A 22,952-nucleotide genomic window follows, 5' to 3' on the forward strand; every position below is an offset into this window, starting at 1 on the left:
TTTATGTACAAAAACAAAGAAAATTCATTCTATTACTACGTTATTATATCAAAATAAAATTAATTTATCACAGTATATTTATTATTGTTGTCTTCAGAGGATTCTTTAAAATGTATATACTGAACCGTATTGTCTTATTTTATTATATTTAGTGTACGAATAAAAGTATATTTACTTACAATATGTTTTACGCGAGTAAATATATTGGAAAAATTTGGAAAAGAAAGTCCACATACTTTTACACCGCTAAACAGTTTATATATAAGTGGATTTTCTAACTTGACTCTATTACTGATATAACATTAAATTTTTAAACGTTCTAAATACAGCGGTTATTCAGTCTACATTTGGCCAATTTCGACTTACCTAAACATTTAGAAGAATCCATGGCGACAGGTCCGTTAAGTGCACGATGTGTTTCCCTTGGTTCCTAACAATAGCCCGACAGCGTAATTTCCACTGTAATAGGCTTCTCTGAAGAACTGGGAGGGGAATCTTGTCCCATTCCCTTTGCACAGCTTTCCAAAGTCCTTCCACAGTTGTCACACGCCGTTTTCCCAAAGCCCGCTTCAGCAATCCAAATCCACAATAGTTCATAGGACTTGCATCTGGAGATTTAACAGGTACCTCATTGAAAGGTATCACCTGTATACCACTTGCCTCCTCCATCTCCCTGCAGAATGCGAGGGACGATCGTGAGGTATGTGATGAGGCCTTGTCCATGTGAATACGCACCACATTGGCGTCATTTCCATACATTGTTGGAATCTCATGCTCGTAGATCGGCCGCATGTTCTGCTCCTGAAAATACTGCGAATGTATTTTGCAGTTCTTCGCCACCCTATGAATCTTCAGTTTACCTCGGTAACAGTAGCCAGTAACGACCATGAACCCTTTTGGGAAGGATTCTTTACAGACACGGACCCACCTTCTGAAGTTCTTGGCGCCTTTCTCTCGGTACATGATGGCTCTCGGTTTGCCGCAGTCGGAAAGGTAAATCTATGCTTCATCGAGCGTTACGACGTACATCCACCTTTGTTTTGCCAGATGCCGTTCGTACAGCTTCCGGGCGTTACACTTTCGTTCCTTTTAGTGGGCATCCGTGAGAAGATGTCCGAGAGCTTTCATGACTTTTTCCAGCTTGAGTTGATGGTGTAACGTCCGGCTCACAGTCCCTAAAGACATGTCAAGACGATTATCCATACACCTTTGTGTTGGTGGATTTTCTTGCATTGCCATTTTGCAAAGTTTCCTCTGCATGGTGGAGGTGGCTTTGGTGCATTCCCGCTTCCTAGGCAACTTCGTTGGTGATCCAAATGGTGGAGCTTCGTTGCCCTTGTACTTTTTAATAACATTTTTTATTCCTCTTAAACTGATGTTGCAACATTCTTCTTGCACTGTTTTTTAATGACAGAAACACTAAAGTAGGCGTCATAAAGAGCAGCAATACAGCCTTCCCAAAACCGACTTAGTTTGGGCGGGATTTTGGTCACAGAGCTGAAACCCATACACTGGGAAACAAATTTAACACAACACTCACAACAATGGTCCTGTTTTGTGCGTTATTATCGTCCGCGCGGAAAAACAACTCCGTTCCCAGGAAGCCACTAGCCAGGTCGGGTGAGTCCATTCTGCCCGGGAAGGGGAAGGAACGAAATCGGCCAAACGTAGGCTAAACAACCTCTGTAAATTAGGTTGAGTAACTGTGAGAAAACACACGTAGTCTGTCGAAGAATTCGTAAGGTAGCTAGTGTATGAGATGGTATATATATACAGAATGTTGATTTGAGGTACAATGTGCTTTGTTACTGTGTTCTTACTGTGTACTATTCAATCTCAAATTTACGAAGATGGGCTATTTCGAACAATATACACAGAGTTACAACGTTCCCCGTAACGCTTGGTACATGAATACACACGTAAAAAGAAGCAAACAAATCCTAATTAACACAGGTCCGGAAACACCGGTCCTAATGAACATTCTAGTACTAACATATTATTAATTAGTTATATAAATTACAGTCAACGACTTTCAACTGTTTTAATCTCCAAATTATTTAAAAATTAGAAGTAAATGATAATATATGAAAATAAAGTAATTAGTCATATGGTTCTTATACAGGATGTCTACTGAAATTCCAAAATGGAATTTTGTGACTGTTTCGTGACCTTTTCTTTCTCAAACCATAAAATTTAATAACATTTTCAAGAGCGAATTTGGGTGGGAATTGGGCCGAATTTTCATGGATGCGATAAAAGCGTGGTTTGCTTGCGGTTTGTAACGTCTAAGCCAACCATAGACATTTTTGATAGTGAATTTTGACGTTTTATAGAACAAAATTTTCCAGTCTATACTTATATTTGTAGAGATTTAAGAAAATTGTGACACAAAAGCTAAATTTCGTGACTTTTTCTTGACTTTCATGACCGTTTTCTGATTTCGTGACTTTTTCATCACTTTCGTGACCGATAGACACCCTGTTATAATTTGGAAAGTAAAGTAAAGAAATGGAAATAAATTCCCTTCCTCGAATTTATATGCCAGGGAAAAAAGCCGCAGTATTTTAATTTTTATTTTCCTTCCCACTGGGAATATTCTCACTGCTCATCACTAATTAGGTAGCCATTATTATTATTATTATTACTATTATTACTTACTTTTGGTCGACCTCTTAATAATATTACTATTGTTTAAAAGTAAAACTCTAATTAAAAGAAAAGTCATAATTATATAATTATTTATTTAAATAATTATAAAGTAAGGCACTACAATCTAACACAGTAATAATCATTTTGCAAATACCTGTTAAGAATATACATGTATATTTTTCAAGATCTATGACTATGTCCTAATTATCCAAAACCTAATCACAGTACTTGAAATATGATACATTTATAGGTTTCTCCCGAGTACGATTAAGGAGGAAATGGGATGGATGACTTTACCCCTCTGTCCTGAAATATCTTACTATCTGGCTATGGATAACATCCTAACCTCGAATAATTATTTCCTTCCCACGAATATGAACTACATTATTCACTCTACTATACTTATAATAGAGTTCAGATGAGCTAAGTTTACAGCATTCCTGTTAATCAATCAAAATTATATCTTACAAGAATAGACTTTTGGTTAATTTATCCTTCCAAATCATCGTCACTCACTGTACTTACTTCAATATCAAATCTCTCTTCATCTGCTGCAGACCAATATTTCCCTCTTGTTACTTTCGTCTACTTCCTTAATTTCATAATACGCTGAAGTTTGCATACTGTTTACGCAAATTATGTATAATTAAAAAGAAAAAGGAATTTACGGATCTTGCGCAAATACGGTTTGATTTTTATACTTTCCCTAATATTTCACTTGCTTTCGGTTCTGTAAGCTTCATCGAAAATTAAATCGAGAAGTGGTTCACATGGTGAATTGATTTTTTCCTCATCAATATTCCACAAGATGTTCTTCTAAATGTACATTAAAAAATTCCTACAAACTTCTTAATCTAATATAAATAAAATGAAGAGTTTATCTGTGCGCGGCCTGGAGACCGGACGAGTGGACTGAAAGTTACCAAATTTGGATCACGGGTACCTTGGTTCAGGCCCCAGACCAAGAGAAAACATTTTTTTTTTCAAATTTCGAACCAGGGGTCTCAAGGGGGGAGGGGCGTTTACCGGGACCTGTAAAAGTAGTAGAAAATGACCGATACTAATGTCGAATTCATAGATTTCGCGGTTGCTGAGATCAATGCTGAAACTCCGATTGTATTAACTTTCAAATTCACCGTATTCGATTGCGGGCCGGGAGTCACCGTGGGAGGGGGGAGGGGAGATACCGAGACATGTAAAAATAATCGAAAATGACCGATATTAATGTCAAATCCATAGTTTTTGCGGTCGTTGAGATCAATGGTGACACTTCCGTTAGCACAAATTCAGCTACCATTGTATGCGGACCGGGGTTCACATGCGGGGGGGAGGGGGAGTTACGAGACGTAAAAATAATCCAAAATGACCGATATGTGTCAAATCCATAGTTTTTGCGGTCGGTGAGATGAATGGTGATACTCCCACAGGCGTTGACTTCCAAATACAGCCCCATGCGAAGAATGGGTATTTCGGCTAGTCAATTATAAAATATACATTTGCTGTGTTTTCTTCCATATATACCTTGTGATCCATAGTGCTTGCAAAACTTTATGCAAGTGAAATATTAGAGAAAGTATTACGAAAAGAATAAAATAACGCAACTTTGCGCAAGGTACGTAAGTTTTTTCCTTATTTCTTAATTTCACCTTACCTACATCTACAGCCGAATATGAATGATTATTCAACACCATGAATCTAACATTAACTGACCAAAGAAACTATTTCAAGGTTTCAGTACACTGAAGCCTGTTTGTTCTTTCAATAAATAGAAATACAGTACACTTCTTCGCTGTAGATAAATGTATAAGAGAATGGCTAAGTCCAAGAGTAAGGACCACAGTCCGCTTAGTGAACCACGTGGCAACTTATTGAATCTGAAGAACAGTCTCATCCATCTGTTCAACTAATTTATGTAGATCAAAATCATCATTCTTTTAGAATTCAATTTTACAACTCACCTTACAATAATAATAATAATACCATTCGACATTATAATTACATTTCAAATAATTAACACGTCCTATTATACGAAAAAGGAAGGAAAATTGTACGTGAGGCAGACATTAATAAAAATTTACAATTATTAAGGTACCAAACTCACTAAAACAAACCGCTCCTTCCCCGATTAAATCACAAATCACATATGTGGGTCATTCGGTACAATCCAGTTCTCTTTTCTCACAGGTAAAGATACACTGAATTCCGTGTTTTGAAAAACTTACCTGAAATAGCAAATATTCGGTATGAAAAATATATATATAACAAGAAGTTATAACCACGGTCGCGCCCAGGGAGAGAGTGTTAGGTATCAGAACATTAGAACTGGTTTATACGCAATATTGATATTTTAAGGGAACGGGGTGTCAGGAGAATTGAGAGAGGGGACGACATGAGCCATTGCCGAGGGAATAGACACTAACACTTCTGCCTCCTTCTTACTGGGATATCACTAAGGAAAACCAATGAGACTGTCAAGAATTAAATAATTACGATGAGCTTTACATATGTCATAAATACTATTTACATGTGTCCGTATACATTTTAACAACACAACCTATAAGACCATTTTTCAATTAGAAAAATTTATAAACACATTAATGATAAGAAACACTTCCTTTACAAATATACTTAATCTTTCAAAAGATATAAATTTAACGACCTCTACGGATTTATATTATTAATTCATTTTCATGCGTAATCATTTGCAGTTTACCAGAACATGTATATTATTATTATAACAGCATTATATTGGGATACGGACAAAATCTCGCGGCCGAAACATCGCCTCCCAAAATCTCGCGTGACCAAAACCTTGCCGCTCAAAACAGCGTGAGCCAAAATCTCGCTTGGTCAAAACCTCGCGGACCAAAATCTCGCTTGGCCAAAAATTTGCGGAGTGAAACCTTTCCTTAAAATTTACCCAATGAGTTTCTTAATATGCAATTCCATATTACAAATAATAATAATAATATACAAAATATGGGGGCTTTCTTGGGGTATTCCCGTTTTTTTCCCACTTTCTTCATTACATCATTTCCTTCATCCTGATCATCTACGTCTCCTTTAACCTACAGCACATAATCGAGGGACGTAAAAACTCACATATTATTTCATGCTTTCATAAATATTATTCGATTTTGTTAGAATTTCCTAAGGTCACCATCAAAGTGAAATAAAAACCATTCCAGGCTCAAACTCCATCTATATTGAAACCTTTGATCGAGACAGGTCGGGTGGTTCAAGAGTTATTAAGTCACAAACGCAGCCAATTTAATTTTTATGTATTTCTATATGTTTCCCCCTTTCCCTCCGCCTTCCCGTCAAAGTAAAATGATAAAAACCATCCCAGGCGGTAACCTGATCTGTCTGGCAAATTCGATCGAGATTGGTCTCTTGGTTTAAGAGTTATTAAGTTTTATTTGTTTTTATATATATATATCTCCCCCTCCACTTCATTATGCCGTCAAAGTGAAATTACAAGACATCCCAGGTCCGAGCCTCATCTATGTTGAAAATTTGATCGAGATCGGTTGGCTGGCTCAAGAGGTATGATGTCACAAACATAGTAATTTTCATTTTTATATATACAGATTTTCAAAGCACGCGTTAGAATATTTTCTTGTCATTATTTTAATGCGATTATGTGTTATTACAAAATATATACATATAGCAATATATACATCGAAGAAATCGTCGTGGCGAGGTTTTATATTGACGATATTTCTTCCCACGCAAGATTACGTCCCGCGTAGTTTAAGACCAGGCGAGATTCTGTGTCCAGAGATCAGAACCGCGAGGTTTTGGCAGGCGAGATTTTGGACCGCGAGGTTTTGGATAGGCGAGATTTTGTCCCACGAGGTTTCGGCCCGGCGAGATTTTGGGCCGCGAAGTTTTGTACCCAAACCCATAATATTACTATAATTGTACAATTCATTTCGTCCATCACTTTCCTATTATTATGGCTAAACCTGTGATAGCTGACTCAATAGCTTACAAATGCTCTAACTTAAAAATAATTACCAGTTCTTAGAAATTCCTTTAGTATTAATCATCACCTTGTCACATTAACAATATAATGGAAGTACTTTTCTGAAACTAGAATAAATACTGACACAAAATACCTTTTCTTACGTTAAAATAAATTAAGACCAAAATAAATTACTCATTTGTCAACTACCATTCAAAAAGATTACATGAACTTACACAATCATTTTAACCATAGAGTAAACTTTATAATTACAGTTCCAATTTTTATGAATTCGAGAACTCTTAATGCTCATGTTATACTTATATGTAGCCTATCTGAAGGATAAATCAAATATACATGTTTATTTGTATAACATATAAGAAATATATGTCTTACTGATCAAAAAATTACTACGCAAGACAACACTGTAAGTGCTTTCGCTAAATGTTTCATCAGATAGTAAGCGGAAGACAAGACAATAAAACTATCCCCGCGATATGTTATACCCTTGTCTTCGGGGGGTCAGTGAACGAAATAAAACATATATGAGACAGTAGAAGAGGAAAATGTCAATTACATAAAATGAAATCTTTGAATTTTACGTCCCACGCTTATGCCGGTTAGGATAATGGGGACGGTGATGATGAGAGATGAGTGAAATGGTAGAATGAAGAAAGTGGGATGAAAGGGAAGAACCTCGAGAAAACCAACGAGCACGGTGTTTGTTCACCACAAAGTCCACACGGCGCGAGCTGGGATCGAACCAGGGTCCCAAACACCGAAGGTGAACGCTCTACCACTGAGCCATGGCGCCCCCCTCAATTACATAAAAGTAATTATTCTTTACAATATATTCAATACTCTAGTTATTTAACGAAATTGGTGAAGATCTTGATACATAACGAGTGTTGTAATATATCTACTGTATTTTTGTACAATAATTATTTTTAAACATTTTTTAGCAAGATATATAACACGAACACCAAAAAGAAGAAAATTGAGTGACTTTGTTGAGAAAACTCAAAATTGGACTTCATGTGAATTCAAGTAGTAGGAGTTTATCATTTATTACTTTCCTTTTTTTTTTCTTTCTTTGATTGACCAAAAAAAGCAGATTCCTGAAATGACTTCAACATTGATCTTCCTGAAATATAGCATATACTGTATGCATTTTTAATCCTCATTTGTAACTCGTTTATGTGTATATAATGAACACAGGATTATCAAGTAAATTTATAAATCAATTATTATACGTGTAAAACAGGTCTGTTTGTTTTCCGAATCATCTGACTGTGAGTAAATGCAAGGAATAAGTACAAAAATGTGTGTAAGTGAAATAAGTCAGTTCATAAATCAACTAAGTGGAATTACAAACTACATGGACTTCTCTTATCAGCAATAAAACTATCAAAACAGCGTTAATGGCCACGCACGGTCTCTTAATGCGTCGAATGCTGCCACTACTACGAAAGGTTAGCCATTTGCCATTGTCACTAGGAGTAGGCTGATATTTAAGCAGGAGCCAGAGGGGCCCACGGCAGCAAATTTCCAGGGGCTGCATATTTTTAAACACAATCCAGATTGAAGTACGGCATTCATTCATTCATTCATTCATATATATATATATATATATATATATATATATATATATATATATATATATACACACACACACACACACACACACACACACACACACAAAACTGAGACATAAATGTAAGGGAAAACTATACTGAAATTAATATTGTAACCACAGCGCGAATAAGGCCGGCTATACACTATAAGATAGATCCTAGGAAATCTCTTACGATTTATCCTAGAGTCAAAATCTCAACGTGTATGGCAACAGATCCCATGTCATTTCCTGTGTTCTGAACGATCCTATGAGATTTCTCTTGTTTAGAGCACGCTCTATTTCGGAAAGAAAATTCGTAAGATTTCGATTTAAGCGACATCAGGTGAGAGAAAGTGAAAACAAAACAAATGAAAACACAAATGATGAGGTATCTTCTGATCGTGCAGGTTTACTTTAGATGTACCACTCGAAATAATTGTTGAAAAATTATAATTTGTCACTATTTCCTAAATGATTTGCGTTGACCGACATGAAAATATCTTACATAGCATAGATAAAATCCCTGAAGGGAACCAACAAAAGCAATTGTTGATAAACTACAATTCTTTTACGATTTGCGTACAAATACGGGGTCAAGATATATATATATAGTATAAAAACTATAGTGCAAAAAACGCAAACCAAGTTGTGCTAGGTTGTTTCTAGAAAGTACGAATGCTATTTAACCGAGCCAGAGCAGGGTTAAGCGGGGTTCCGAGCGTCAGTGAGGGGGTGCGAGCGAAGGAAGCAGGCGCGTCAGTTGATGTAGTGAAAACGAGTGGGTTTTGGCAATGATAAGAGTCTGAATAGCACTTGTCATGGTATCGTGGTAGTAGCGCTCCACTCGTAAACATAAATTATAGCTTCTGTAAACTATGCAGAAATACACCGGTGGTGGAAAATAGTATCACCGGTCAACTTTCATATGCACTCACTTACGTAAAAGTTTCGCAGAAGGGGTCCAGAAGTAAGCAGAACATACAAAATTTACAGGAGAAATGGAAGATGCAAGTACTTAGACCTAACACAACCTAACTAAATCTAACCTAATGAAGTTAACTAGCTTAAACTAACCTAATATTAATAGAAGTAAGCGAAATTCTATCACTTTTTGAAAATTGTGTTGGACCCATATACTAATATAATCTAACGTAACATAACCGTAACTAACCTGAACCAACCTAAACTAAACTAATGTGAATATAAACTACCGAAATTGTAGCATTTCTTAGAAAAAATAGCTGGACCCTTTCTGTTAAACATTGTCTCACCTATTTTAACCGTCGTTAAAACATTTATAATGATTTTACACTAGTAACCCTACAGTTGTAAACATAAAATACAGGTGTATTACTTTGTATTTAATTATGTTGCTTCCAAAAAATTTGTTCCTTATAAATATGTCTTTTCATGCAAAGTATTAAATTTTACTTGTAAATCTTCTAAAATATTGTGCGCCAAAAGTATACTAGCACCCTTCTGACTTATGCTTTTTTTTTTAGAGGTATCCAATTTAACAATATAGCGCCTGATATTAATATCAGTGGGATGTGCAGTGTGGTTAGTATAGTAATTCTTCAACTTTATACTTTTATTAAATAGAACTATTTCACAATGTTGATATACGTCATTCGGTCAGACAGGAAAAATCTTCACGTGTATGGCACACAAGGGTAAGATTTCCTACAAGATATGTCATAACATTTTTCCGAAGATAAATCCTAAGATATTTCCTAGAATTGATCTCGTAATGTATAGCGCGCCTAAGTTGCTTCGTTACGACGCTACTGATGCTAGAAGGAGCTCAGGTTATTGATTATTGGTTGCCAGCATAATCCGTGACGCCCCGCTCCGTTATGGTAGTCCAATGTAAGTGGATGCAGTCTTACTGCTTAGGTCTATACTGAATACAAACAGATAAGGGAGAGAGGTGCAAAATTTTGTTGGGCCAAGGGCGTACAATACCTAAATACAGGCATGACTAACAGGAACAAGGAATATTGACCTCCCTTCCGTTGAATAACGTTACCTGTAAGTGTTGATCTTTACGGTTTTCTATGTATGGAAACTTATAAACGAAACACGTCTGCAGTATTCATAAAATTACAGCACAGAATAATATACAAAGGGGAACAGCACAGTAGTACAGAATGACTGGTCTCATTAACTAGCTGGCAACTTAGTAATCAAGTACTCTGAAATTAAACTTCAGGTAAAAGTATGCCTATTGATGAGGCAAGTATTCAACCTAAAAACAATTAAATATAAACTAACTTTATAGTTTATGGAACTCGGAGGCTCAATACCGCGTTCATGAAAGCTCTTCATTGATTTCTATCCTTAGCCAACTGGTTCGTTTCTCCTTTGTATTCCTATTTCTGCGAGATCCGTCTTAATATTGTCCTCCCATCTGCGACTAGATCTTCCTAATGATCGCTTTCCCATTGGACTAGTTAACACTTTGAAAGCGTTCCTATCCTCTCTATGAAGTTTCCGCCATTCCTCATTCTCGTTCATCTTGGGTCCAAATATTCGTCTCATGATCTTGTTCTCAAATACTTTCAATCTACGTTTTCTCTCAGAGTAAGCGACCATGTTGAAGCTTAACATATATGAGGCATGATTGTTTTATATACGTTAAGCTTCAAATTCCCCGACAAAATATTCTGAACTGAATATTAACACGAATTCTCTGCTTTTAGTTGACATTTAGCTTCTTCGTGAATATGGTTTTGGTCTGTTAATATTGGTCCTGATACTTGAAAGTATCTACTTTGTCGAAAGTATTATGTATTTGCAGTATTACGATGCCGGCGAATTCCCAAATATTTTGTTTTCTCTGCATTTACTTGTAAACCCATGTCCCTGCAAGCGTTTAATAAGACCTCTGCATTTGTTTCTATTGTTCTTATATCATTCCCAATCAGATTAACATCAGCATACGCCATAACTTGGAGAATACCATTCAGCTCTAGGCCCTGATTGCTATCTTTGATTTTCCTTATAGCGTAATCCAGAACAAAGTTGAATAATAATGACGACAACGTATCTCTTTGTTTCAGACCATACTCGACATGAAAGCTCACGGACAGTAATTTTCCTACCCAGACTTTACTTTGGGATTCATTTAAACACATCTTAATCAATCTAACTAGCTTTCTCGGTATTCCAAATTCTGTACAATGTTTCTCTCCTAACCGAGTCATAAGCCTTTCTAGAATCAATAAATAATTCTGTATTCTCATTTCTTTTGGAGTGTTTGTCAGATTTCATTTTCGCAATTAAGTATTCTACAGCTTTGGGAGTATGAATCAGCGATCAGTACTTAATGTTCCCGTACCACTTTAATTGAATATTAGAAAACAAAATTTAGATTAGCATAGGCGATTTTCTGGTTTGAAACCATATAAAATAATTATGTGTTAAAAACAAATTGTTGTTCCATTTTCGCAAAATCTAGCAAATGTAGTTATTATATACTGCTTTTTCTGCACAAGATGCCTATATAAATAAATAAAGATGCACTACGGTCTGGATCCAGGACCTGATCAAGGGAGAGAGAAGAGAAGTCGACGTGTCATTTTCTATTAGATGAAGTGTCATATCATTTTATGCAGTGTAAACTTGGAGCAAGGAGATCCAAGTCCACTTGGTACCGCGCATGTAAACATGAATCACGGTGCCACAGTCAGTAAGTGTCTATCTATAGCAGCGGTCAGGATTTAGTTCTCATTCAACCTGTATCCCTAAGCAGCTCAGCGATTCACACAATCTCTGTAAGATGTGAAAGCCAAGGGAGCAAAAATCAAGAGAATATGGAGTCTTACTTTCACATCGCAGCACGTGGGCCACCTCGCCCTGATGCGAATGAAAATGAAAATAAAAATATGCACCGTTGGTTTGATACACTTCTAGAATGGCATACTTCTATGTTGCTGTAGAAAAGAGACCAAAGACCATTTAGAATTTTTTAATGCATATCCTAAGGGAACAGACAATTCAAAACTTATAAGTAACTCAAAAGCCCCTCAAATTAGACCACCCAAACGACTCTACTATGTTTCAGTTGCATACTGCTCAGCCCATGGGTAGAACGGACACTTCTGCCAATAACGAGAGAGGGAGACTGCTGAAAACGCATTTACGAACACCTACACCTGGTCTGAAAGAAATTCGTACCACAGAATGTATGTACTAATCTGTGTTGTATGAATCACAGTGTGCAATGCTGAGATGACGCCAGTGAATGCTTAGTGTGCAACCAAGGAGTTCGTGTGGAGTTGCGAGACGGTGAGTTGTGTACACGATAGGGATCAGCAGACATGTCCTCCAGTTATCCCCGAACTAAAGGTCTATTGAGCAAGTGTAAAGGATGGGACGGCTTCTTAGCGCTAGCTCTACGCTAGTCACGATTGTCGCCTAGCTACGGTAAGATCTACAGCGGTTTATACCCAGACATTTAGGAACTGGCGATCGGCTTCCTACCCGAATAGCTGCTTGCGTGGTTATTTAGGTAAGAACACGTGCAATTTAAATGATTTCGGTACGCTTTTAAAGTACCCAGTGTAACATGTTTGAAATGTCCCAAGAGCGTCACATTGATTCATTACCACCTACCATTACCTTCTAGTGTATCAACTTTCGAACAAACATGTGAATTCCTGCTGAATGTCCTTACGTACATGGGGCACACCAAAAATATGTGCCGTTTATATGTACACCTCCGGTCATGCTCAAAATTTGGATGAAACCTTTTCGCCACTTTTAAACGTAATCTCCGTCCACTTCCATATACCGTCACAATCTTTGAGTTTACTTTTCAAAGGCATCTGGGAAGTAATTTTGGAGTGTGTGTTTTAAACACTGAAGACTTACTTCCGAGGGCAGTTCTGAACGAAAAATGTTTGCCTCGTAATGAATACTTCCGTCGAAAACCGACAAAAGTCACTGGGGGATAGTGCCTGGTAGCAGAATGATTGAGGGACAACTTCGATGTTCTTACCCTGAAAAAACTTTCTTGTGTGGGAGACCGCCTTCTCTTCATTCAGCTGTCGAGGGACCTAACGTGAATCGACATTCACAACTTCACGTTAAAATTCTTTCCACGATCTAATGAGATAACTCTATAAGGTTACACATATCTGCAGCGGTTAGCTTTCTTGCGTGACCAGGGCTTCAAGACAAGCAATGTCTTCTGAGGTAGTTGGGGGTCCGTCATTCCAGGTCAGTTATCAAAAAAGGCTTCATTTAACTTGTAAATGTATTAAAAATGAACACAGTTAGAAGCTAAAAATTTCGCACAGTTAAGTCTTCAAGTGTAAAGTTAATTTATGTATAATTATAATAATCTACCCTTATTAGTTTTTGAACTACTTCCACAAAACGGCACGTACTTTTGGTGTGCGCCTTGTAAATTTGTACCCCACTTATAGTTTTAGAAACAAGCTAACGTTGTTCTCTATTCTTGCGAGTTTGTGGACTTACAGTTTAAGGTAAGATTCAAACCACATGCGCTCTCACCGGAAATGAATTCTATTTTATCGTATAGAAGGAAATTTACGTACTCGGGTCATGCTTTGTAGGCTACCTCAGAATGAGATCCTCCCGAGTACCTACTACATGATCACACACGGAGTAACTAGCCTGATCCTGAAGAAGTCCAATCGACTACAGCATATGAGCTTAGAAAGGAAGACTCCCGCCAGATACATTGAACGAGGTTGTACTTATCCATCCCAAGTACTGTTATCACCTGCGGATCATTTACAGCGTTTTCACACATTACTGCCCTCTGTTGAATTTATTACGTAAAGATACATTTATAATGTTCAAGGATCTGTGTACAAATGAATTCTTGGTGTGACAGCCTCTAAAGTGGTTAAATTAGATGAACTTAAGCACTGTCTAGAAGCTGACATATCTACAATTCTTCCATCAATGGAAAGCGTATGTGACGACGTTGATGAGATTAATTTATCAGTGGATATTTCTCCAGGTTTTCCGAAAATCACGTGCCATTGGTCAGTGTTATTTTCGTTGTCCACGTGAATCTGGACTTGAAGCATATCTTCAGCTGATTGTGACAGACACAGTTGTTGTTCATTATTGGAAGATGATTCCGATGCATCAGGGACGGAAGTCTGCGCGTACTCGTAGTTTGCAGTTGACGTCCATTTGTGAGAAGCAGTATGCTCATCACACTTGTTCTTTCGGTCAAAACCGAGCCCACAGATCTGGCACTTGTAGATTTTTGTATTACCTGTATGCGTTCGCATATGAGCATACAGATTATACCTTTCCGCAAATTTCTTCTGGCACTGTTGACACTGGTAAGGTCTTTCTCCTGTGTGAATACGCATGTGTCGTTTAAGATGAGAGCCCGAAAGCAACGCCAGTCCACATCTCTCACACTTGTGAGTCTTTTCACCAGAATGCACTAATTTATGCACCCGAAAACTAGTGTGGTGGACGAATCGCTTGCCGCATAAATCACACTGAAACGGCATTTCACCCGTGTGCATCGGCAGATGACGCTGAAGTCCGCCCTTCTGAGTGAATACTTTGTTGCAGAACGAACATCGAAATGGATTCTCGCCTTTGTGGATAGCGACATGAGTCTCTAGCGCGTATTTATGTTTATAACCCTGACCGCAGATTTCACAGATAAACGGTTTCTGAGCACTGTGGGTGGCTTCGTGAAGTCTTAATTCTGTCGGAGTTCGACACACTTTCCCACATATTACACATTCATGATTGGTCGATTTTGATTTTTGTTTTCTAGTTCTTTGTTTTGCGGGCTTCTGTTTTACATTCTCACTTTTCTCTTCGACCGCATTCTCGCTCTTCTTTTCCTCAAACAAACTGGTGTTCTCTAGCTTCCACTCAAAATCATCATCCGCATCAACACGATGTAGTTTTTCCTGCACCACTGTCTCAGCTGACTCTCCTGGTTTGGGAGCATTCACACTGGAATCGTGAAACACGACACTTCGGTTCTCAGTATGCTGTTTCAAACAGTGAATTTCAGCACTATATTTTGTCGAGAAAAACTTTCCACATTTCTGACACTCATATGGCTTAGATCCACTATGCGAAAGCATATGCTGATTTAGTTCACATGGCCGCCTGCACTGTTTACCACAAATTTCACACGAATGGATGACTCTTTTAGTCTTCTTCGGCGAATCTAATGGTTTCTCTTTCTTATTATTATCGTCAGAAACTGGTGTTTGTAGCGTATCCGTAGTTTTCTCTAATGACAACAATTCTCTCTCATTTCCTGCGGTTTCGTCCGATTTAACATCTTCATCAGGTTGACTTTCATCACCCCGTAGCTCATCGTAGTTATAGACGCCACTGCCATCCTGCAAAGAAAGCAATAATCACACATAGAACATAATTAGGAGAATTTACAAATAAAAAAAACGTAAGGAAAAGATTCTGATTATATATCGGATGAATGATATTTAAGTGGTATGTTCAAGACTTTATACAGATTCATGTATGTATTTGACTTTTTTTTTTTTTTTTTTTTTTTTTTTTTTTTTTAATTGAGGACATTTAAAGACTTTCAAATACTCAAGAAAATCGGGGTATGAACTATCTGAAAGCTGAGGTCAGAGGAGTCTTCGCTCAGTCATTCTAATATATGAATACAAGTCTTGCACAACTGGCAGCATCAAATGGAAACAAACTCGTAAACTCAAACACTAAGTATCAGATAAACATATCACACTTCTGCAATATGTATTTAAAATTAGCGATGAGAATTCTATAATGTTTATGTTTCATGATTTACAAACCAGTGATAAATATATGCAGTAATAATTAAATATTTTAAAAATATAAAATATGGATGCTGAATACTTCAATTCGGTCTTCAACCCTTTCACCTTTCACCAGGGTCTAATTTAATGAGACAATTAAACTTTTAGCATGAGAGGGAAAATATTGAGTGCGAAATGGAGTGAAGATGTTTTAGGGAAATTGAGAACATGCTATGGCAAATTATAAGAAGAAAGTAGCGTTATTTTTTTTTTATATATTGTGTATGTAAATAATTCGGCTATAAGAATGTATTTATGAATGAAATTACGAGTTATAGTATAGTTAGTGTTAAAAAAAATCGACTATTTTTGTGAATAAATATCTATTTAGTCCTAAGAAGTGATAATAACACTTGGCGAATACTTGTTCATATTTTTAACACTCACCTCCATGTTCCCTGAGGGGAGATATTCGTAAATTACCAAATGCCCCCACTTGTAACTGCATTTCTCCCTACGTCTTTCATATTGAATTCATCCAATCTCGACGTCACACACGAAATTTGAACACCTCACATCAGCATCTTAATGAACTACCCCACCCCTTCTTTTCCCTTGTAGGTCAAATAAAAGTAAATAAATAAACAAGTTTTAACACATGTTTAATTATTTTAAATGAAAACGTGTAAATTCCAAATTTACTTTTTCTAAACCTAATGAATTTCGAGATATAGCATCATTAAGAACCACCTCATTCCTTTTCCTTCCCTACTAGTTCAAATATATATATACACAGGGTGTCCCGTAAGTCCGTTTACATAGGCCATCTCGGTAACTATTGAAAATACGAAAAAATGATAAGAGAGCAATGTTGCTGGAAAGTATGTGTTTTCAATCTAAAATGTTGGAATTTTTGGAATTGGACCAACCGTTTGGGCTCTACACTGGTATAGCGCCCAATGATTAAAAAAAAAAAAAAAAAAGCAACGTTGCCACGTCTTCGTTGGACAACAATGAAGATAAGTGCATGTGTTTTCGAGAATCCTGGACTAAAGAGAATAGAAAGGACGGCTACAATGAAGGATGACACGCAACGTGAATCCATGGCAATGGCTTCACCATCAGAAGGGGAGGGGGAAGGTATAAAAAGGAAAGTGAATTGAATTTATTCACGGCAAATTGGTATTAATTAGTTAGTGATGTCAACGAGACGGGACAAGAGTATAATTGAATACAATTAGAAAGGACTTAAGTGCCAAAATTAAAAAAACCGAGAAAAGTTGATAAACGTAAGTTATCGTAATACAATTTAACACTAGAAGGACTGGAAAAAATTACCCCCAATAAGGACGAAGCGGTCAATTTGACCGCTACATTATTTTTGAAGGTGAAAGTGGTTTATTGACAATTTATCGTATACAGTGAAACCTGTCTATGTTGGCCACCGTCGGTTCCATCGAAAAGTGGCCAACTTACATAACACATGTGTGATTGGTGTATTTTTAGAATAGGATTTCTAGTATTACTTGATTGTAAAATTTTAATAAGCAGTGGCACAACAGCTACTTATAAATAATGCATATAGAGTAATCATAAAAATATGCAGTATTAGAAAATATTACTATAGCATGTTTAATATATGTGCAAACCTTTCTCTTCCTGAAAACTAGTCTGAAACATTGGATTATTCGAATTGAAAACACAATAACACAAATAACCATGAAATAGAAGCGTATGTACGCAGTTTATTGAAATTGATATTATAGCACACTGAGTTATTCAGATTGAAAACAAGAAAAGCTAAGTTATAAATTGAGAAATTCATATGCAATTTATATGACTTCTTTTCAGTTGTTACTGAATGGTAATTAATTCTAGACGTATTTGTTTTATTCTTTTTGGCAGATATGCACATTCTAATATTGTAGTTAACTACCTCTTGTTAAAGAGCTAGAATTGTTTCCCACGGAGGTAAAGATGTTTTGAAAAAATCTTGAGGGAATTCATATCTCAAAAGCTCCGCTATCTTTTGACAAGCCGACAGGTGCCAGTAGTTGACAATTGAGATGGTTAGTTTTAACCTTGAGAATTTCCCGGCATTACTAAAGCTCCCCACTGATGAGAGGAGCTGATATAGCTAATGGTTTTACCAAAACAGAAGGGTAAACAAATACGTACAACCACTTCCTGAATTCTTGTACGTGCTTTTTCCTATTCACATCTTCCTTCACCACCCTTTATTAGGGTAGTTTTCTGGCCATTGACCTCCAAGAGCAAATCGCGGGAATCCTTGCTTCGTTTCTCCAGTCACAAATACAGAACATCTGCCTCTCATATGGGAATACGAAAGAGTTAAGAAAAATAGCAAAACGGTATTTTGCGTGACCAAGATACACATGTAAATTTATCATTATTATCATAAGATAAACATTGATTCAGTGTGGCCAACTTCCAAGATAGACAGGTGGCCAACGTAATGAGTAATGAATGTCTTATGGGAAAATACAGGTTCAAGACGAACTAGGCCAAGATAAGCAGGTGGCCAAGTTAACAGGTTTTACTGTATCTTGTTCTGTGGAAAGTTGTTATTTATTGAGGTATAGCGAAAAATAACTTGGTTTAGAAGTTTAAGCGCCAAATTTCACAGCCCGTAACTCGGAAACCAAAGTCCTACATAACAATGTATACTCTTTTAGATACACAGGGTGGTAGGTAACATTACCAAAAAAACTTTGGGAGGTGATTCCTTATATGAATTGATCGAAAAAAGTTCTAATAAACACAGGTCGAAAAGTCTCCTTTCAGAGTTATGAACCGCCGAAAATTCGAAAAATCACGTTTCGAAACGCCCTGCCTCAGAAACTATAGGACCTATCCCAAGCGGTTTAAGGAATTACAGAGGAACTTGTATGTGATCTATCTAAATATTCATGTTTTACCATCCTCAGTTACCGGCGAAACGAACGCGCCATTAGTTCTTAAAGGAGTATCCCTGTACTTTAACTTCCTTTTTACTGTTCATTTCGCCGATAACGGACCATGGCAAAACATAGATATTTAGATAGAGCGCATGATAGTTCCTCTGTAATTCCTTAAACCGCTTGGGATCGGTCCTATAGTTTCTACGACAGGGCGTTTCGAAACGTGAATTTTCGGCGGTTGATAACTCTGAAAGGAGACGTTTTTCGACCCATGTTTATTAGAACTTTTTCCTTTCATTTCATATAAAGAATCACCTTCCAAAGTTTTTCGGTGGAGTTACCTACCACCCTGTATATTTTAGTAAATTATTTATAACAAAAATTTCATTTGAAATTTCGTTTTAAGACACACACACACACACACACACACACATATATATATATATATATATATATATATATAAAGGCTAGTAAACAAAAATCCACTCCTGCTTACTCAGATATATCTTCTGAAATATGGATAATATACAAATACAATGAAATTCGGAAAGTTGAAAGGTGTGATTGCTTCGAAAATGGACGTATGGTTTCTCTTTTTATGCTTATGCATGAACCATTATGATGTTAACTCTACGGCCAGTCTCCAGCAATATGCTATATAAGCCGCAGAGTCTTCGCCTGTTGTTGAGAACCTAACAGAACTTAAAAGGACATCGTAGGGCTTTTGAGGGAACGTTTTAGGTATTATACAATACTAATGTTGAACTAGGTGACACAGTAAGAATTTTTTTTTTTTGAGTTGCTCATCAAATTATCCGAATATGAATAACACTGAACATGTGTGGGATGGGCTGAAAACGAAGTATTTTACAAATAATCACACATTTCTAATTTCATTCATGCACATAGAAACGAACTGACGCACAATTAAACATTAATATTTTGCTTCTGAAAGCCTCATAATATTATTGGGTTGGTTTATTAATTTGTGCCATTCATTTTCATGAATTTTTGTTAAGACACCACTGGTGATGGCAGTGCTGTGGAATATACTACATTATAGTTATGTTATATATAATGTGTAGCACTGTTTGTGGTTTTGCTGGGCTAAATAATTTTTTAAGGGTCTGGAAGCAGGGATTTTCAAGTTGAAAAAAAAGGCCATTTCCGACATATTCTCCTATAGGGATTCGACAAAGGTTTTAGTGCGTAGAGATATCGAGACAAATCTAAGTAGTGTATGGACGGAACGCTTCTGCTGAAAGGACCACCTGCAAATGGTTTGATAGGTTCCGAAGTGGAAATTTTGATCTGAGCGATAAATCATGTTTTGGTCGACCATCCCACTTCGATGAGGACCATTTGAACGATTTGATCCACCACAAATCACGTCAAAGTATTCGGAAATCAAACCACGGGGATGGAGACTGGATAGGCAACTGTTGTGCGACATTTTCAATATGGGAAAGGTTCGAAAATTGGGTTCATGAAGTGTTATTCAGTCAGTACAAACAAGATCTGGCATGCTGCCATATGGGGTTCTTTGCTTATCCGCTATCGAAAACTCCTCACGTATTGTTTTCGGATATGAGGAATGGTACTTTTATGTGAACTTTAAACATAGGAAGGAGTCGGTCAGCCCAAACAGAAAAGTAACGACATGTCCCAAATAGGATTTGCCCAAGAAGACGATATAGTATGTGCCTGCTGGAACATGGAAGGGATTATCCACAGTGAACCCCTACCCCGTAATTATACGATCGCTGCTGCTGTATATTGTGATCAACTACAACGTGCCCATGCAGAACTTTAAAAGCCTAATAAATGAGTTGATTTTAGTTTAGCGTCCCTTTCAACAGCAAGGCTATATGAGACATGGACCTACTGATTAACGTGGAATCCGAACTACATGAGCTCCCGCCGGGAATCGAACCCGGGCCTCCCACGCCGAAGGCGCGTACACTACCTAATAAATGACATGGCATTATCATGCACATGGACAACGCTAGAGTACATGTAGCACGTATGATAACCATAGATATTCAGCAGCTTCAATGAGACGTTTCTCCTCATCCTGCGTTTTCTCTACATGACTCCTACAGATTATAAACTTATCTGGTCATATCAAAGGCATAACATATCCTTCAAAAACGATAAGCAGCTGCAAAATTTCATTGACAACTGATTTTTCTTTTCTTTCTTTCTTTTTTTTTTTCCTTTCACAGAGGGATCCAACAATTGCCTGAATGTTGGGAACAGACTGCGAACAATGACAGGAAATACATCAGTGATTCATTGTCCGAGTAATTCAACCCTTAAACAAGAAATGCATTCATTGGTCCCAAACAGCACGAACTAATAAATCTACCCAATAAATTACACAACGGTTTTCATAGAGGTTAAATCGAAACTTCAACTGTTAAGTCATCTCACATTTCGTGGTACTAACTTGTAACTTCTTGAAACTTTAGTGGCTCCGTTCAAAGACCTTGTTAAAACAAAGATAAATAAAAGTAGCACTCTATGATAAAGTATCGCAAAGAATGGACTTTGTGAAAATAAATAAATAATAATAATCATTGTAGCTAGTTAATTCTTCTTCACAGAAAAATCCAGATGGTGTATCACCAAATTTACTTGGTGATGAGTACTGTACATCAGAATATGTTTACACTTCTAAAAGTTCTTTCTAACAAACTTATCGTTATATTATAGAATATATGGTGCAAAACATTAGTGGACGTGACACATCTTCGATTGTCACGTTTATATTTACAAGTTATTTATAATACAGTAACAAAATAACTATTATTAGCTGTGTTAACTAGTAGCTATATACAGGGTGTTCATTTATTATGCAGCCAAAATCCACTGGTGAAATCCTCACACCTAAACAATAAAAAAAGTCTATATTAACATAAGGCGAAAAACGCGTTGTTTCAAAGTTACGAGATGCCGAAATCGAGGAAATTGTAACTTTGAGGCTGCCTAGCTCGAAAACTATGAGATATATCAAATTCAGCTAAAGAATAGACAGATATCAAATGCGGTTAAAGAACTATTAGAGAAACTAGCACAGTCTCTATCTAAATACCTATGTTTCAGAGTTGGGTTGTACCGGCACACATGATTTTAGAGAGAGATGTGGAAGAGCGGAACCTATATCGCAGCTTTCTCTATAAAATCCGTTGCGCCGATACGTCCAAACTCTGAAACAGGGTTATTTAGATAGACGGTGCAATAGTTCCTCTATTATTTTTTAACTGCCTTTGATTTCTCTCATAGTTTTCCAGCTAGGCAGCCTCAAAGTTACAATTTTCTCGATTTCGGTACCTCATAACTTTGTAACAAAGCGTTTTTCGCCTTATGTTCATATGGACTTTCTTTTTTATTGTTTAGGCGTGAGGATTTCACCACTGGATTTTGGCTACATAATAAATGAACACCCTGTATAACTGTTATGAAATATAAGACCGGTCTAAGAATCTATCAAATGTTACTGTCTGTTGATCAAATGTTACTTTAGATCTAATTCCTTTCATAAAGTATCAATGAATGTTTATTTTGAGGTAGTAACCGACACTTTTTAGTTTGATTTCTACGGAGAAAAATGAAACATTTCGCTAATTGGGCCTATAAGAATTTACCTGTACAGTTTTAACAACTTGATCTGTGGCTTTAGTCACAGGTTAAGTCACTCAATGAAGATCGAATCATTTTATTAACACATTTTGTACTTTTGGTCCAAGAGTTCTACGACTGAAATACGAGATCTCTTGAGAAGCTAGTTTATTATTTTTTTTCTATCTTTCTTGGCATTTACAAAATATGTCAATTTCGAGAACTAAAGATTTAACGATTTCTCTGTATATCCTACAAATCTGAAAGTCCTATAGACACTAACAATTTGACAGACTGTTTTAGGAATTGCTTCTTCATTTCTTAATTTAACTTACACATTTAACTTTGAACACGTGTGCAAAAAATAATTTATAATTAGTGTTTTAAGAAATTATTTGTATATACTAAAATTA

General features: G+C 36.7%; 1 protein-coding gene across 2 annotated transcripts in view; it reads right to left on the reverse strand.

Annotated features, from left to right (window-relative positions):
• Positions 1–2,724: 2,724 nt before the first annotated feature.
• Positions 2,725–22,952, reverse strand: part of LOC145693498 (uncharacterized) — a 28,274-nt gene continuing 8,046 nt past the window's right edge. For both annotated transcript variants that reach the window (XM_081769562.1, XM_081769561.1), the window contains exon 3: positions 2,725–15,595. In XM_081769562.1, the coding sequence (XP_081625688.1) occupies positions 14,060–15,595 (1,536 nt within the window). In that variant the 3' untranslated portion in view covers positions 2,725–14,059. The remainder of the gene's footprint in view (positions 15,596–22,952) is intronic.

Source organism: Thermobia domestica, chromosome 8, assembly GCF_964235325.1.
Source record: "Thermobia domestica chromosome 8, izTheDome1.hap1.1, whole genome shotgun sequence".
NCBI lineage: Eukaryota > Metazoa > Arthropoda > Insecta > Zygentoma > Lepismatidae > Thermobia > Thermobia domestica.